The sequence below is a fragment of the Saccopteryx bilineata genome, chromosome 8 (assembly GCF_036850765.1).
Source record: "Saccopteryx bilineata isolate mSacBil1 chromosome 8, mSacBil1_pri_phased_curated, whole genome shotgun sequence".
NCBI classification, from domain to species: Eukaryota; Metazoa; Chordata; class Mammalia; order Chiroptera; family Emballonuridae; genus Saccopteryx; species Saccopteryx bilineata.
Genome location: NC_089497.1, coordinates 75,021,625 through 75,040,729, shown reverse-complemented (window position 1 = coordinate 75,040,729; position 19,105 = coordinate 75,021,625). Strand labels below are relative to the sequence as shown.

General features: G+C 40.0%; 1 protein-coding gene across 10 annotated transcripts in view; it reads right to left on the bottom strand.

Moving 5' to 3' along the window:
* Positions 1-19,105, bottom strand: part of PEX5L (peroxisomal biogenesis factor 5 like) — a 274,524-nt gene that overhangs the window by 21,793 nt on the left and 233,626 nt on the right. For all 10 annotated transcript variants that reach the window (XM_066241126.1, XM_066241128.1, XM_066241130.1 and 7 more), the window contains one exon: positions 813-929. In XM_066241126.1, coding sequence (XP_066097223.1) covers positions 813-929 — 117 coding nt within the window. The remainder of the gene's footprint in view (positions 1-812; positions 930-19,105) is intronic.

Here is a 19,105-nt window from a genome sequence, read left to right as displayed (position 1 = left end):
AGTCCTAAACCCTGCTTTACTCCACTGCCCGTTGATATCACTTCTATTAGCTCATCAACATGGCTCACGTGACTGGCTGACAAAAAGCATTGTGGGATTAGCCCAGGTCTTGTTCCAACCCACTGTGAAAGTCAGTTCAGTCACTGTCTGGCAGTCAAATCCAAGCTCTGGCTTGCTGCCAAGCTATCTGTATTAACATTGATAAAAATAAGGGCATTTCATTCCAACTTTGCTGCTTGTACACATTGGATATTATCTTGTTTTCAGCTAGTAGAATTTTTTATAGGTATGATTGACATTAAATTGATTTTTGACCCTGGCCAGATGGCTCAGTGGTAGAGCGTTGGCCTGGTGTGTGGAAGTCTTGGGTTTGATTTCCAGCCAAGGCACACAGGAGAAGTGCCCATCTGCTTCTCCACCTTTCCCTCTCTCCTTCCTCTCTGTCTCTCTCTTCCCCTCCCACAGGCAAGGCACGATTGGAGCAAAGTTGGCCAGGTTGTTGAAGACGGATCCATGGTCTCCGCCTTAGGTGCTGGAATGGCTCTGCTGGAAACGGAGCAAAGCCCCAGGTGGGCAGAGCATCGCCCCCTGGTGGGCATGCCGGGTGGATCCCGGTCGGGCGCATGCGGGAGTCTGTTTCTTTGCCTCCCTGCTTCTCACTTCAGAAAAATACAAAAAATAAAATTAAATAAAAAAATTGTCTTTTTGATTCTTGGATTTTTTCCATAAAGTAATTATCAATTAATTTATAATGATATGATCCAAAGAGGTTGAGAAAACCTGTCAGCATGCATAAGAAGAGAACTGGTCACCTTCTCGCTGGCTGAGATTGTAACTTGGCTCTGGGCTTCTTGGTTCTCAGATATCCAGTTCCTCCGGGCCATTTCTTCCCATTCTGCTTGCATCTTATCCCAAAATTCTGTGTCTGACTAGGAGACAGGAAAAATGAAGAGACAGATTTAAGAACATGCTATATATATCATTTGATTGATTTCCAGAAAGACAGTTTTCTTTAGAGATCAAAATGAGTTCTGAGGAGAGAACCCAGTGATACTCATAGCTGAAGAGCTTCTGGAGAGTACTCAGCGGTCCAAGTGTTGAACTGGATTAACTGTGACTTTCTCCAGCAGGGACATTGCTGCCATCTGAAGGACCTGGATCATACATACCAAAGTCAGCTAGACACATTTTAGGAAGGGTGGCCTTTCTTTCAACTGATGCTAGGAGATGATGAGCTAGAGCAACAGCTTTGGGACTGGCTGAACAGTGACTTGGAGAGGCAGTCGGCTATGGATAAGGGAGAGTAATATTAGTTGCTCTTACTCTGTGCCAAGCACTGTAGTGGGAGAAAACTGAGCCTAGAGGGTTATGGTCACAAAGCTAGGGCTGCACAGGATCAAATCCCTAGTCTGGCTTCCAAGCCACGCTTATCACCCTATGACATACTTAGCCCCCTGGTGTTATAGAACAAAGGACCTTGGCTTTGGGTGTAAACTTGACCGAGTCCTCTTCAAGGTCTTTTCTATGACAGATTTTTTTTGAAAAATATTATGTTTTTTTTCCTTATAATTTTCTTTTTTATCTTTCAAAAGGAAAACATGGTCATTTGTTCTTTACTCCAGAATAGGTTTGTGTTCTGGATGGAAGCAGAATTTTTCTACAAGATCTGTCCCAGGCTGGCTTCTGTTTAAGTAAGCCTGGAAAGAGTGTTTTAGGTGTCCCGGGGAGAGGGAAGAAGGGGCAAGTACCCTAAAGAACTTATAAGAGAAAGGGGAAGTTTCCAGGGGTGGGGAAAGAGAGGAAAGTGGTAGGTTCTGAGATGAGTGGGAGATTGGGGCTTAGTTTTTAGGTATTTCCCTAGCAAATGAGACTGACCTCCGGGGATGACGGGGGCATGATGGGAGGAGGGGAGCAGACTTGCACTCTGATCCCCAAGTGCCAGGGAAATAGAAATATTGAATTTCAAAGAAGCACTTGGGGCTTCGTTGGCTGTTAGCAGGCAGCATGACAAATCAGCGGGTGAAGACTCTGTTCTTGTTTTCTGGCAGCACATAAGCTTTCCGGATTTGGTGTCTGAGATCAAGTTACCTTGCCAGTGTGGTAAGACAGATGCTTGGAAACCACTTTATTTTCTTTTAAAAACAAAAACAAAGAAATGGGTATTTCTTGAACCCCCGACTCTTGGACTAAGATCCATACTCTACCTGCAAATCTCAATTACTATAGTTCTAAGTGCTGTGGCTTGCTGCACACCATCAACATGACTTTAATCTGCCCAGCCTCACTCTCTGCTCCACCCTCACACCTGTGAGGGAGTTGTGCTGTGGTAGGAACTCTTCTGCAGAGTTGCTTGGAATGACGAATATCACCTTATTTCTCCTGCATACAGATGCTCAGGGAATAAAGGCAAGCCACCTGATTAATCCCAGGATATTAAGTAAACAGTAGGTCTTGTTCTTTTCTTTATTATATCTAGAGTACTCATTTCTACCACAGAAAGGGGTCCTGTCCCTTCAGTGGGGGCCTCCCCTCATCGGAGGTTCAGTGCAGCCGACATCTTAAGAATTTGTACTTGGGATGCTAGAAGCCCATGGAATAGCCACCGCTTATCCAGGTTAAAATTAGGAACAGAATTCTTCTTTTGCAATGCATCTTTCCAGTAGATGGAATACCAAATCATGCAAGCAGAATGATCTCAGGTATACAAAAGCAAAGGCTAGAGAAAAGACTAGAAGGAAACAGGCTCCCACTTTAAGAATAATCTCTTTGAATGAAGGAATCCTGGGTGATGTTTTTCCTGCTTCTTTACATTTTCTGTACTTTCTGAATTTTCTGAATTGCATTGATTTTATAATAATAAAATATTCATAAAAAGTAAATTAGCTTTCCCTTTTTCGTACTATGAAACCTGAACATTTAGATACCGAGGAGTTAGGAGAAAAATTTTTGGAGATTCAGGTTCAGCATGTGTTCATAGACACTAAGAAATCTGTCAAGTGGATTTTCCAATGCTCACTGACTTCCCCAAGCCCCCTGGTGGGTAATGTGAAAGGCCATTGACTTGGAATTATTTTTAAGGCAGTTACTTGTTCCCCTAGTGAGATTCCCTAGAATTTAAAGCTATTAGGAGTCTTCTCAATGAAAGAGTGAGGAGATTTTATAATGTGTACATATGGGTTACCGAAAGATGCAACACCTTTCCTGTAGTTTCAAATTAGAGCAGTAGGTGCATAAATGAGACTGCTGTAGAAAACAGACAACTTCAGCTCGGGTGGGGCTGCAGGCTCTCCTTTAATGAGGTGCACCAGGACTTCCTGTACCACTTAGAATAGGTTCTGACTAATTAAAGTGCACAGCACAGTTTCATTTAATTACAGAAGACTACTTTTAGCACAATCAATTTTCATCATGTCTCAAATCCCAGACTTCATTCACTTAACTGCAATGAACACTGCTGCTTTTTTTAAAAAAAATTCCTAATCAATTTCAGAGAAACTTGAAACATATTTGAATTTTAAACATTTTAGGCAGGCCTAAGGGGATTTAATGTATTGATGATTTTCTTAGTTGTTTGGGAATTTTGGTAAATTGTTTTTTATATTATACAGGTAATAACTTATGTGCTACTCCAGAAAATGAACAATTGTTTGCAAACCATTTTCATTTTTTAAAAATAGCTTTCTGGCCTGACCAGGTGGTGGTGCAGTGGATAGAGCGTCGACTGGGATGTGGAGAATCCAAGTTTGAGACCCCGAGGTTGCCAGCTTGAGCGCGGGCTCATCTGGTTTGAGCAAAGCTCACCAGCTTGGACCCAAGGTCGCTGGCTCGAGCAAGGGGTTACTCAGTTTGCTGAAGGCCCAAGGTCAAGGCACATATGAGAAATCAATCAATGAACAACTAAGGTGTTGCAACAAAAAACTAATGATTGATGCTTTTCATCTCTCTTCGTTCCTGTCTGTCTGTCCCTATCTGTCCCTCTCTCTGACTCTCTGTCTCCGGGAAAAAAAAATACCTTTCTGATGATAACAATGGTAGATTCTCGTTAAAAAAACTTGGGATATGTGGAATGATGGTGAAGAACAGCTTTCTCCCCAGACAAATCTGGGAACAAACGCTGGCTCCATCACTGACCTTTTACAGGTGCCTTTACCTCTCTTGGTCTCATTTTCCTTATCTTTGAAATGAAGATATATAATAATGATCTTGGTTAATCGTTATGATGACTAATGAGAAAATGTATCTGTGGCATAAAGCACATAGTAAATGCTCAATAAAAGTAGGTGCCCTTATTAGTGCTTTTATATCATTGAAAAATATAAAAAATGAAAAAAATCACCCACAACATCAAAACTCAAATACACATCTGTTTGTATTTGATGTTTCAATTTGCTATAAATATATATCCTTGCCCAAATAGCTTTCCTTTTGTCATTTAAATCTTTCCCCTGTAACTATTCAAAAATAGAAGGAAAGTTAGGAATGTATGGCAAAAAGGGACTGTTACATAGCAATTAAAATGGCACTTATGGAAAGCTCATTACAACACGGTATAGCCTTTGAGTTATAGTGCTTCCTGATGAGTAAGTAATATGATCACAATAATAGGAAACAACAAATATATGCTGGGGAAGTGCCACTCACACTGCTTTCATGGGACGGGGTCATGGCTACTTCACCCCATCACCTTTCCTAGTACTTTTCGGCACTTCCCAAATTTTCTATTAGAAGTGTGTGTTATTTTGGTGAAAACATAGAATTTAGTTTAAAAAATGCTGATTTCTTTTCAATTTTATTTTCTCCAATGATCCCATACAAGAGCAATTTCTTGCCTCTCTGAATTCTTTCAACACAGATATTCTGTGCTAGTGGTTTGGAACAAGAGAAGTATGTGCTAGAGACTGCCATCACTTCTGTGAACTTGAGCAAGTCATTTTAATTCATTTGTACATTATTATTATTTTAAAAAACATCATGCTGTTTCTTTTCTTTTTTCTTTTTTTTTTAGAGAGAGAGTGAGAGAGACAGAAGGAGAGAGAGAGACAGGGAGGGAGAGAGACAAGAAGCATCAATTTGTAGTTGTGTCACTTTAGTTGTTCATTGATTGCTTTTCATATGTGTCTTTACTGGAGTGCTCCAGCTGAGCCAGTGACCCCTTGTTCAAGCCAGCAACCTTGGGCTCAAACCCACGACCTTGGACTCAAGCCAGTGACCTTTGGGGTCAAGAGAGTGACCATGGGGTCCTGTCACTCAAGTGGGTGAGCCTGCACTCAAGCCATATAAGAATCATGACAAAATTAAATATTAATTAAACTATAAAGAATAAGAAAATAAGTAATTTAATATAAAACCAGGAATTTTAAGGATAGCAACATATTATCAGTTTCCATTCATCAGTCTATTTTGGTCATCCTTGAGCTAAAATAGATTTACATTTTTTTTTCTTGAGAGAGACTGAGAGAGGGAAAGATAAGGACAGACAAACAGGAAGGAAGAGCGATGAGAAACATCAATTTTTTGTGTGACACCTTAGTTGTCCACTGATTGCTCTCTCATATGTGCTTTGACCGAGGGGCTACAGCAGAGCAAGTGACCCCTTGCTCAAGCCACCGACCTTGGGCTTCAAGCCAGAGACCAAGGGGTCATGTCTATGATCCCACACTCAAGCCAGCGACCTCATGCTCAAGCTGATGAGCCTGCACTCAAGCTGGATGAGCCCATACTCAAACCCTTGACCTTGGGGTTTCAAACCTGGGTCCTCCACGTCCCAGTCCAACACCCTGTCCACTGCACCACCACCTGGCCAGGCAAAATAGAGAAACTTTTAACTTTGTGGTAAAAAACATAACTGTTGATTAGAAAGCTGCTGGGAGATGACGTCAGAGTAATGGCGTTGTAAGGAGCGATACCGATAAATCTCCCCCCAAAACTCAACAAGATCTTCAACCAGAAACAGAAAAATCTATCCTTGGAGCCTCCAGATGTTCCACAATACATGCGAAGGTATGGTCGAGCGAAAAATTGGCTAAATATATAATCAAACCCCGAAGGAAATAAGGAGTAAGAAACACTCTGCCTTCCTCCTAACCTAAATAAGGGCTGCTTTCACTGGGAACTGAGAGTATAGGAACTAAGGTGGGCAAAGGGGGTGAATGGCCAAATGGCCAAACCAGGCTGTGGCACGGTGATCCACACCGAGGAAAAACTGTGCTTGTGGCAACCCAGTCAATACAAGCTAACACTCGCACCAAACCCAGACAAAGAAAGGCACTTGGGGCAGCCATCTGCCCTGATCTCCTGGTTGGCACGTGCAGATAGTGGGCAAGAGATTCCTCCTAGAGCCCCGGGAGTGGGTGGCTGTGTTAACCCACAGAGGGGCAGAGTCAGAGGCCTTTGTGTGGGCTGAAAGCAGAATCTCAGGGACGCCCCAGTGCCCTGAAAAAGCTGTGCACGGGGAGGGAGCGAGAGCTAATTCCAATGTTGGAACTTTTCCATGTGGGCGGGGGTCTCACTCGGAGTGAGAGGCAGCTGGCCTGATATTCTGGTTGGTGCACACGAAGAGTGGGTGAGAGAGTCCCTCAGGAGTGTGCGCCCGTGTTCCTGGACAGAGGGGCAGAGTCAGAGGTCTTTGTGTGGGCTGAAGCCCCGCCTGATTATGCTAGGGGCTCTGACTGATTGAGCCTTACCCAGAGCCCTGTGTGGAGTGGGAATAGAGTGGGGATTTGCCAGCTCTTTGAGCCTCTTGCTCTCCAGGCAGAGGCAGCAGCAACCCCATAGCTGGATTATCAGGCTACTAATTCAGGAAGGAAAGACTAGGAGAGAGGCTCCAGGAACACGGACTCTCTCACTGTCGGAGCCTACACATCCTAATGAGCCTCAACTGCCAACGAGACTGAAGCCCAATATATGACATTGCCATAGAGACTTATCAACTGCAAACCTCTACCTAAGCATGCCACAGGGGCAGAACCCGGGGTACAGAGTCACTGACCAGGAAGAGGGAGAGAAAAGAAAAAGCAAGAAGATAACCTCTCAAAATCAAGAATAATCCACAGACTTTATAACCTATCCCATTTTATTATATTTGTTCATTTGTTTCTCTTATCTTCATGTCTTGATTATTTTTTTCCTCTTCCAATTTGGTCGTTTAATTCTCTGCCAGTCTTACTCTCTCCTCTCCTTGAACTACACTACCCATAAGTGTTACATCTCCCATTATCTTTTCTTCTTCTTTTCTCTCTATGAGGGTTGCACTCCAAAACCCTTAACTCTCTCTCTCTCTCTCCTTTTTTTCTTTTTTCTTCTTTTAGTGTTTCCCTCCTTTTTTTTTCTTCTCTTTCTTTTTTCTCTCTATATTAGTTTCTTCCTTTCTCCTTTACATCTCCTCTCATTCAATCCTCAATAACGAACAAATTATTTTATCTGGGACTCAAACTTATGTTTGTGAAATTTTGGTTCTTTTTTACTTCACTTTTTTAACTCACTAGCAGTGCTCCCAACCCTGGCTCTCCATTTTATCTAGTTCTTGTTCCACTAAATACAATAGTAATTTTTAAATTTCCCCCCCTTTTTCCTGTTTCCCTCTTATTCCTCTCATCATAACTCTTAGTCAACCAACATCTAAAAGCATATCATTTTATTCTTGACCCAATTTTTTTCCTTATTTGCATTTTGTGGGTCCATATCCCCTTTTCCTGCCCCTTTATTACTTCTCCCCAACTCAGGCCCTCCATTATAGGTATTATTTGTTCTATTTAGCACAATATAATTTACAGTTCACCACAAGATTTTCTCAAGAAGGAGGGGAGAGAAGAGGAGAGGAAAAAAAAGAGGAGGGGGAAATAATTTTTTTTTAATTTTTAATTTTTTCTTAAATTCTTTTTTATTTTTCATTTTTAACTTTTTATTATTTATTAATTCTCATTAATACTATCAACAAAACCACCCTCAGATGCCATTAAGGAAGAGGAAATTGAATATCATGGATACAAAAGAAAGAGAGGTAACACAGATAGATGAGGAAAAATCTATAGAGAAAAAATTTAATATATTGGAAACCTTGGAGCTAAATGACAGAGAATTTAAAATAGAAATCCTAAAAATACTCAGAGATATACAAGAAAACACAGAAAGGCAATTTAGGGAGCTTAGAAAACAACTCAATGAACACAAAGAATATATTACCAAGGAAATTGCAACTATAAAAACAAATCAAACAATGAAAAACTCAATTCATGAGCTGAAAAATGAGGTAACAAGCTTAGCTAATAGAACAGGCCAGATAGAAGGTAGGATTAGTGAAATAGAAGACAAGCAACTTGAGGCACAACAGAGAGAAGAAGAAAGACTCAAAAATTTAAAAAAATGAGATAGCCCTACAGGAATTATCTGACTCCATCAAAAAGAATAACATAAGAATAATAGGTATATCAGAGGGAGAAGAGAGAGAAAATGGAATGGAAAACATACTTAAACAAATAATAGATGAGAACTTCCCAAGCCTGTGGAAAGAACTAAAGCCTCAAATTCAAGAAGCAAACAGAACTCTGAGTTTTCTTAACCCCAAGAAACCTACTCCAAGGCACATCATAATGAAATTGGAACAAACCAATGACAAAGAAAAAATTCTCAAGGCAGCCAGGGGAAAAAAAATACAACATATAAAGGAAGGCCCATTAGATTATCATCCCATTTCTCAACAGAAACTCTACAAGCTAGAAGAGAGTGGACCCCAATATTTAAAGTCCTGAAAGAGAGAAACTTTCAGCCATGAATACTATACCCATCAAAGCTATCCTTCAAATATGAAGGAGAAATAAAAACATTCACAGATACAGAAAAGATGAGGGAATTTATCATCAGAAAACCCCCACTCCAGGAATTACTAAAGGGGGTTCTCCAATCAGATACAAAGAACAAAAAACAAAACAAAACAACAAAGTCACAAGTAAAAGCTCCAAGAAGAACACAATAAAACCAAATTTAAACTGTGACAACAACAAAAAGAAAGAGGGGGGGAGAGGAGGGAGATTAACAGTAGCAAAGGACAATGGAGTGCAAAAGTACTCACAAAATAGTGCACTACAATGAACAGGGTAGGAACACTTTTCATTACTTAAAGGTAACCACCATTGAAAAAACCACCACAGAAGCACATGATTTAAAAAAGATAGCAAGAGGAAAGATGTATGGAATACACCTAAATAAAAACAAAAGATAGAAAAATGAAAGAGAAGGCTCAAACAAGACACAAAACTAACAGAAAGCAATCTATAAAATGACAATAGGGAACTTACAAGTGTCAATAATTACACTAAACGTAAACGAATTAAACACACCAATAAAAAAGGCACAGAGTAGCAGAATGGATTAAAAAAAAATCCAACTGTATGCTGCCTACAAGAAACACATCTAAGCAACAAGGATAAAAATAAATTCAAAGTGAAAGGCTGGAAAACAATACTCCAAGCAAATAACATCCAAAAAAAAAAAAAAAAAAGCAGGCGTAGCAATACTCATATCTGATAATGCTGACTACAAGACAGCAAAAGTACTCAGAGACAAAAATGGTCATTTCATAATGATTAAGGGGATGCTGAATCAAGAAGACATAACAATTCTTAATATATATGCAACAAAGCAAGGAGCACCAAAATATATAAGACAGCTACTTATTGACCTTAAAACAAAAACTGACAAAAATACAATCATACTTGGAAACCTCAATACACTGCTGACGGCTCTAGATCAGTCATCCAAACAGAGAATCAATAAAGATATATTGGCCTTAAACAAAACACTAGAGCACCTGGATATGATAGACATCTACAGGACATTTCATCCCAAAGTGACTGAGTATACATTTTTCTCCAGTGTACATGGATCATTCTCAAGAATTGACCATATGTTGGGCCACAAAAACAACATCAGCAAATTCAGAAAAAGCAAAGTTGTACCAAGCATATTTTGTGATCATAAAGCCTTGAAACCAGAATTCAACTGCAAAAAAGAGGAAAAAAACCCCACAAAAATGTGGAAACTAAACAACATACTTTTAAAAAACGAATGGGTCAAAGAAGAAATAAGCTCAGAGATCAAAAGATATATACAGACAAATGAAAATGACAATACGACATATCAGAATCTATGGGATGCAGCAAAAGCAGTGATAAGAGGAAAGTTCATATCACTTCAGGCCTATATGAACAAACAAGAGAGAGCCCAAGTGAACCACTTAACTTCACACCTTAAGGACCTGGAAAAAGAAGAACAAATACAACCCAAAACTAGCAGAAGAAAGGAGATAATAAAAATCAGAGCAGAAATAAATGAAATAGAGAACAGAAAAACTATAGAAAAAATTAATAGAACAAGGAGCTGGTTCTTTGAAAAGATCAACAAAATTGACAAACCCCTGGCAAGACTCACCAAGGAAAAAAGAGAAAGAACTCATATAAACAAAATCCAAAATGAAAGAGGAGAAATCACCATGGACACTGTAGATATACAAAGAATTATTGTAGAATACTATGAAAAACTTTATGCCACTAAATTCAACAACCTAGAAGAAATGGATAAATTCCTCGAACAATACAACCTTCCTAGACTGAGTCAAGAAGAAGAAGCAGAAAGCCTAAACAGACTTATTAGTAGAGAAGAAATAGAAAAAACTATTAAAAACCTCCCCAAAAATAAAAGTCCAGGCCCAGTCAGCTATACTAGCGAATTTTATCAAACATTCAAAGAAGACTTGGTTCCTATTCTACTGAAAGTCTTCCAAAAAATTGAAAAGAAGCAATACTTCCAAACACATTTTATGAGGCCAACATAACCCTCATACCGAAACCAGGCAAGGATGGCACAAAAAAAGAAAACTACAGACCAATATCTCTAATGAATACAGATGCTAAAATACTAAACAAAATACTAGCAAATTGAATACAACAATATATTAAAAAAATAATACATCATGATCAAGTGAGATTCATCCCAGAGTCTCAAGGATGGTTCAACATATGTAAATGGTTAACGTAATACACCATATCAACAAAACAAAGAACAAAACCCACATGATCTTATCAATAGATGCAGAAAAGGCTTTCGATAAAATACAACACAATTTTATGTTTAAGACTCTCAACAAAATGGGTATAGAAGGAAAATATCTCAACATAATAAAGGCCATATATGATAAACCATCAGTGAACATCATATTAAATGACACAAAACTGAAGCCTTTCCCCCTTAAATCAGAAACAAGACAGGATTGTCCACTCTCTCCACTCTTATTTAATGTGGTACTAGAGGTTCTATCCAGAGCAATCAGACAAGACAAAGAAATAAAAGGTATCCATATCGGAAAAGAAGAAATAAAGGTATCACTTTTTGCAGATGACATGATCTTATACATCAAAAACCCCAAAGAATCCACAAAAAGACTACTAGAAACAATAAGCCAATACAGTAAGGTTGCAGGATACAAAAGTAACATACAAAAGTCCATAGCCTTTCTATATGCCAACAATAAAACATTTGAGAACGAACTCAAAAAAATAATCCCCTTCACGATTGCAACAAAAAAAAATAAAATACCTAGGAATAAACATAACAAAGAATGCAAAGGATTTATATAATGAAAACTACAAACCATTGTTAAGGGAAATCGAAAAAGATACAATGAGATCGAAGAATATTCCTTGTTCTTGGTTAGGAAGAATAAATATAATCAAAATAGCCATATTACCCAAAGCAATATACAAATTTAATGCAATTCCCATAAAAATTCCAATGACATTTTTAAAAGAAATGGAACAAAAAATCATCAGATTTATATGGAACTATAAAAAACCTCAAATAGCCAAAGCAATCCTAAAGAAAAAGAATGAAGCTGGGGGTATTACAATACCTGACTTCAAACTATATTATAGAGCCATGACAATCAAAACAGCATGGTATTGGCAGAAAAATAGACACTCAGACCAATGGAACAGAATAGAAAGCCCAGAAATAAAACCACATATATATGGTCAAATAATTTTTGATAAAGGGGCCAACAACACACAATGGAGAAAGGAAAGCCTCTTCAACAAATGGTGCTGGGAAAACTGGAAAGCCACATGCAAAAGAATGAAACTGGACTACAGTTTGTCCCCTTGTACTAAAATTAATTCAAAATGGATCAAAGACTTAAATATAAGACCTGAAACAATAAAGTACATAGAAGAGGACATAGGTTCTAAACTCATGGACCTTGGTTTTAAAGAGCATTTTATGAATTTGACTCCAAAGGCAAGAGAAGTGAAGGCAAAAATTAATGAATGGGACTATATCAGACTAAGAAGTTTTTGCTCAGCAAGAGAAACTGATAACAAAATAAACAGACAGCCAATTAAATGGGAAATGATATTTTCAAACTACTGCTCAGATAAGGGCCTAATATCCAAAATATACAAAGAACTCATAAAACTCAACAACAAACAAACAAACAATCCAATAAAAAAATGGGAAAGGGCATGAAGAAATACAAATGGCCAACAGATATATGAAAAGATGCTCATCTTCTTTAGCTATTAGAGAAACGCAAATCAAAACTGCAATGAGATACCACCTCACACCTGTTCGATTAGCTATTATTAACAAGACAGGTAATAGCAAATGTTGGAGAGGCTGTGGAGAAAAAGGAACCTTCATTCACTCTTGGTGGGAATGTAAAGTAGTACAACCATTATGGAGGAAAGTATGGTGGTTCCTCAAAAAACTGAAAATAGAACTACCTTATGACCCAGCAATCCCTCTACTCGGTATATACCCCCAAAACTCAGAAAGATTGATACGTAAAGACACATGCAGCCCCAAGTTCATTGCAGCATTGTTCACAGTGGCCAGGACATGGAAACAACCAAAAAGCCCGTCAATAGATGACTGGATAAAGAAGATGTGGCACATATACACTATGGAATACTACTCAGCCATAAGAAATGATGACATTGGATCATTTACAGCAAAATGGTGGGATCTTGATAACATTATAAGGAGTGAAATAAGTAAATCAGAAAAAACCAGAAACTGCATTATTCCATATGTAGGTGGGATATAAAAGCGAGACTAAGAGACATTGATAAGAGTGTGGTGGTTACAGGGAGTGGGGGGAGAGGGAGAGGAAAAGGGGGAGGGGGAGAGAGGCACAAAGAAAACTAGATAGAAGGTGACAGAGGATAATCTGACTTTGGGTGATGGGTAAGCAACATAATTGATTGACAAGATAACCTGGACATGTTTTCTTTGAACATATGTACCCTGATTTATTGATGTCACCCTAGTAAAATTAATAATAAAAAATAAAGCTGCTGGGGTTTTGCTGTGAAAGAACTGACAGATGCGAAACTACCTGCTAATTTTTGCCTCTTTAGACATCCATGGATGAACTGTTACTGGATTGAAACTTTAAAAAACAATTAACCAACCAACCTATTGTATATATGTAAAATAAAATAGAACATCCCTTTGCATGGTGAAGAATAAAAAAAATGACTATGCATGGTTGGGTACAGTATTTGCCACAATAAACAATTTTATTGAAGTGAAATTATGTGCAGGTAGTTTAAGTCTCACTGCTCTGACATCCAGTACCCCAGGCTGGTGAAGGGTGGCTAAGATGTCCCCACTCAGCACAACTCTTGTTGACCACGAGCTCAATATTAGTTGAGGATTCTATGTGGCTATCCCCAAAATATATTCAACCTGAGGCTGCAATCATAGATGTGCAGCAAGGATGGGATAGAATTTGAATTGGTCAGAATTAATTTGAACTGTGAGTGCAGTCTTGGTTGTCCTACGAGTGAGGGGTCATTGACAAATGAGTCTACTCAGGCAAGAGGAAAAGTGCAAGAGTAACCAAGTTTATTAAGCAATTCACCTAGTAAAGCAAGACTCAGAGGCGTGACAAGAGCTAAGCAAGCCGGTTTAGCCTTGCTGTGCAGATGAGAGTACCAAAGCGAGTGAATGGCAGTTCCAGGGAGACAGCCTTTAATGGAACATGATATAAAGCTGCCTGATAATGGAATGGGCTGCTACCTCCTAAGAAGAATGGGTTCTCCAACATTAGAAGTCTTCAAACATAGAGCGAATAACCAATGTGAGGAGTGTTGTAAAAATGATTCACAGATCAGGTGGAGGTTTGATACGATGAATTCTGCAGTCTCTTACAACCCTCGGGGTCTCTGGTTGTAATACAATTAATTTACTGAGTGAAACAGAAGGGCTCAAAATTAATAAAATCTCAATGAGATAATAAAGGGATCTGTCATATGTGCCCCTTTCTCAACCTAAAGAGTATAGGGAAAAGCCTGACCAGGCGGTGGCGCAGTGGATAGAGCGACAGACTGGGACACAGAGGATCCAGGTTTGAAACCCTGAGGCTGCCAGCTTGAGTGTGGGCTCATCTGGTTTGAGCAAGGCTCACCAGCTTGAGCCCAAGGTCGCTAGCTTGAGCAAGGGGTCACTAGGTCTGCCGTAGTCCCCTGGTCAAGGCATGTATGAGAAAGCAATCAAAGAACAACTAATGAGTTGCAATTAAGAAATGATGCTTCTTGCCTGACCTGTGGTGACGCAGTAGATCAAGCGTCAATCTGGAATGCTGAGGTTGTCAGTTCAAAACCCTCGGCTTGCCTGGTCAAGGCACATATGGGAGTTGATGCTTCTTTCTCCTCCCCCCCTTCTCCCTCTCTTTCTCTCTCTCTCTCTTCTCTAAAATGAATAAATAAATAAAAATAATTAAAGAAAAAGAAATGATGCTTCTCATCTCTCTCTTCCTATCTGTTTGTCCCTATCTGTCCTTCTCTCTGTCTCTGTCACACACAAAAAAAAGTATAGGAAGAAAACACTTGGGCTTTGGCATCAGATAGAACACCCGGATCCCGGTTATGCCCCTTGTCACATGACCCCTTTAACACAGTTCACCTATTTGACTCAGTTTCCTCATTTGTAAATGTAAAATGCCTGTTAGGGTGGTTGTGCAGATTAAGTGGAACAATGTAAGTAAAGTGCTTAGAACTTGTAACATTAAGAACTAAGCAATTGGCAGTTAATGCTATTTTATATTTGTAAATGAAAAAGAGTATCTCCCAGGATAGAGAGAGGATGCAATCCCACAATTGTGTACTGTGGTTCAAAAGTGTTGAAACACAGATATATTGGTACTAGCAGTCAACAAAATTTTTCCAGGTATGTCTGGTTTGCACATACTTCCCTGTTTAATGGAGCCAGCCATCACGGCAGATGTTGGCAGGCAGCTGGGCAAATAGCCCGAGGCTCTCACCAAACAATGTGCAAGCAGATTAGCTGCAGAACCATGAGGGAGGAAAATTAGAAATGATGGGAAGGAGAGGAAAGGATGCAGTAGGCTGGAAGTAATGCAGTACAAGGCTTGAGCAGGATGTCAGAAGGTGATCAAGAGCCATTTCTAACAGAGAATCTAAGGTAGTTCTCTGTTCTTCCTTTCTATTCCTCTTCTGGCAAGGGGCAAAGAGGAATGGAGTATCAAAGCACAGTGCAAAACCTTTTGTCCAAAGGTGCAGGATCATTAGCCTATTCGTTAGCACACAAATGCCTTTCCAGAATCCAGTTTCACAGACTGTATCTATGTTTGTGGCTCCAGCAGTATTTGTATTTACAACAAAAAACTGCTCATAAGGGGCCCTGGAACTGGAGGTTTGGAGACCACACCTGGATTTCCAGCCACCTTGGGAGTAGGGTTTTGTGGGGTGATGTCTCAGGGGATGTTTATTTCTTGTAGGTCTTTGGCAGCTCTTCGGGCAACTAGCAGCATGTGAGCGACCATAGGGCTACTTTAGTGCAGGGGTGAGGAAATGAGGAGAGTCTTGGGTATGAGCCTTGTCTCATGGTCCATGTGACAACAGCTTATGTGACTAAAGACTGGCATGTGGTCTGGGAGTTTTTTCTCCTTTAACCATGTCTACAAGTAGTGAAAAGTTAGTAGTAATTTTAAAAAATAAAGTATTAGAGATATTTACTAAACCCAAATTATGTGTTTTTGCTTTGTATTATAGGACTATTAAACAAAAGAAAACAAAACAAAACACCTAGATATGGATGCTACACTCAAGAAGCTCACTGTCCCATGAGGAAATGAAAACAGAGGTAACTACAATTCAGGATAGGGTGAGCCAGTGATGCAAAGGAGATGCAGTTCCTTGCTCAGAGCCATGCTACTCTGGTAAATACCAGAGACAGAATTCAAGGGATTTCATTCTTTCCTTCCATGGCAGAGTGCATCTTCCAAATGGCTACAGCAGTATTTCTGGATCCCCGTCCGCCCTGGAACCTTGCCATCCACAAAGACGTGGAGTCTATGGCCTGTCTTTGAACACTTCCCTGGACAAATAGAATGCAATGACAGTGACCTGGTGTGACTTTTGGGTCTAGATCCTAAAAGGTGATACAATTTTTGCCCATCTCTCTCTTTCTTTTTGACCACTCACCCTTGGAATCTAGCTGTAAGGTTGCCAGGAAGCTTGGGCCTCAAAGAAAGGCCATTGTTGTGTCTCAGCTATCTGTGCAGCTAGGGTCTCAGGTGGCCACCAGCATCAGCTGTCTGTGAGTGAGAATGCCTTCCAGTGATTCACACCCCCAGCCATAGGCCACACTGATACCTATGGAACAAAGAGGTGCCGTACTCTCTGAGTCCTACACAAATTACAGATTTGAAGCAAAATATATATTATTGTTTTAAGCCATAAATGTTAGAGTAATTTATTACATATCCAGAGTAACTGGAATACAGTTTAGGACAGAGGACTAGAACAGGGAAGGGAGACTAGGAGCAGAGAGAGGACCTATGTCGGGGCTTCCTCAAAGGGTTGGCAGGGAGTGAAGTGTGGCAGCTTTTCCCCAGAGAGTGTACTAGAAACAGTTCTGTGGTCAAATGAGCTTGAGGAATGCTAGGTTTAACCTACAGGCCAGATCTAGCCAAGGGACATTTTTCTTCCTCATCCTAGATACAAAATTTCACATTAAAACCCAGTATCCAGATCTTTCATGAAGATCTGTTACTCTTAGGCCCACATGTCTAGGAGCAACTCTCAGCTGGCCCATGCAGTCTTCTACTTCATCAGAGTCACCACATCATTACCTTCACCTGCCTGGCTCCTGGAGGTAACTTCCGGACAAAAGTGAACAGGATCTTTGCTATGTGACCTCCCAGGATCTTCAAATGCTAACATACATGTTAAATATCTAAGAGAGGGATGACCTAGATGAGTGTGTGTGTGTCACTAGGTTCTCCAGAACACAGCTTGGAGAATGCTGACGCAGAGACCCAGGGCATAAGCATCTGAAGGTCCACAAAAACAGAGATGGTTAGTGGGACGGGATTGGTGCAGCCCGAGAACCTACCAGAGACGGGGATTTGCCACATGTAGTTTTTTTTTTTATGTGATTTTTTTCCAGTGCAACTCATTTTCAATTAGCCCACCGGTTCTCTGATCCTCACATCTGCTGTGTGAGTCAGAATTCTTCAAGATTTTGTTGTTATTGTTTCAGAAACGGGAATGAAACCCAGAATGTGGAGGGAAGAACTAAAATAATGTTTGTTATGTTTTTGGGAAGACAACTCACTTGATGTATTTATCTTTTTGATATTAATTAGTCATTGAAATTGGCCTTTGAAACCACATATAATTATGCATCCAGACTGGACGAAGATTGGAAGAGACACGAGAAAATAAGAATAGTTTATGTAGGGTGTAGTGGGATTTCTGGGGTATTCTGAGCTTTTCGTCCCCCAACCTTTTGACTTCCCTTATTATTGTTGTTTTTAAAATAACTTAAATAAGAGAGACTGTTTGACAAATTATTTTTTGGCGATCAACAACTTTTAAGTTCCATCATTGTGTCAGGGCCTGTGAAACGTGCACATTCTTTATATTGGGAATAGTAATTAAGGGCAAGAGGTTTGGAGCTAGACTGGTCAGAATTCTGGTTCTGTCACTGAATTGTGGAGTGACTTTGAACAAGTGACTGAATCTATGCCCCAGTTTTCTCCTAATTAAATAGGATATGGCTGCTGTGAACACTGAGCTACCCAGGGGTAGCCTGTATAGCTAAAACTAAAGCAAGCTTAGGATGTCTGTGTGTGCAACCAGGCTCTTACCCCCAACCCCTTTCCTTTGCTGCAGGGCAAGACCGCCGGAGACTGGTTTAGAAACACTTTCCTTTGTAACATTTTCTAAGAGATGAAGAATTTTACCCACTATATCTAATGCTCATGTTTACACTATCTTCCATGATGAAAATCACCCCCCTTTCCCTTAGGGTTATTTATGGGAAAAAAATCGGGCCAGTCATTTTGATGGAAAGGTCAGATTTAAAAATCACTCATATTGCATTGCTCATATTGCATTGATATTTTGATTTCTCCCTTTTTCTTTTTGACTATCACAGTGTCACAACAGTTACTCAGGTATGAAGTCAGAGTTTAGATCCAGTGTGCTACCTTCTGAAGCTATCGGAAAGGAAAATGGTGGAATCTGCTTTCGTTGACACTGAAATTAAAGTGGCTGGCTCAAGGGCAAGGCAAGGACTCTGAAAAGCTGCCAGGAGCTCCCTCGCCCTGGACCAGGGTGGTGGCATCCTGGGGGAGGAGGAATGTGTTTATGCCACTCGGGGCTAATATGCAGTTGTTCATAACTACTGTGGAGCCTTACCTTCACCAATGCCTTAAAATAATGCCAGATGGTCCAAATTATCACACATTCTCCTTGTGTTTTGATTTATTGGCCTGTGAGGATTAATTTGGATAGGACTAGAGAAATATTTTCTCTGCCAAGGATACTAAGCGTTGCATCTAGCTTCTTGGCAGCAGCTGACTCATAGCCAGCATCCAAATACCGACGAGAAGCCCAGTAAAACGTCAGGCCAGAGGTGCCCGGCCTGGGAGGACCTGCCGGCACAGCACTCTTTTCACAGGACTTAACAAACAATGTAGAGAAAGCTACTGGTGGACTGGCATTCCTGTACTTTCAGTTATTATACTGTACTGGCAAGATCTGATGGACTTTAACAAATGATATATCTCTGCATGGGTCTCAGG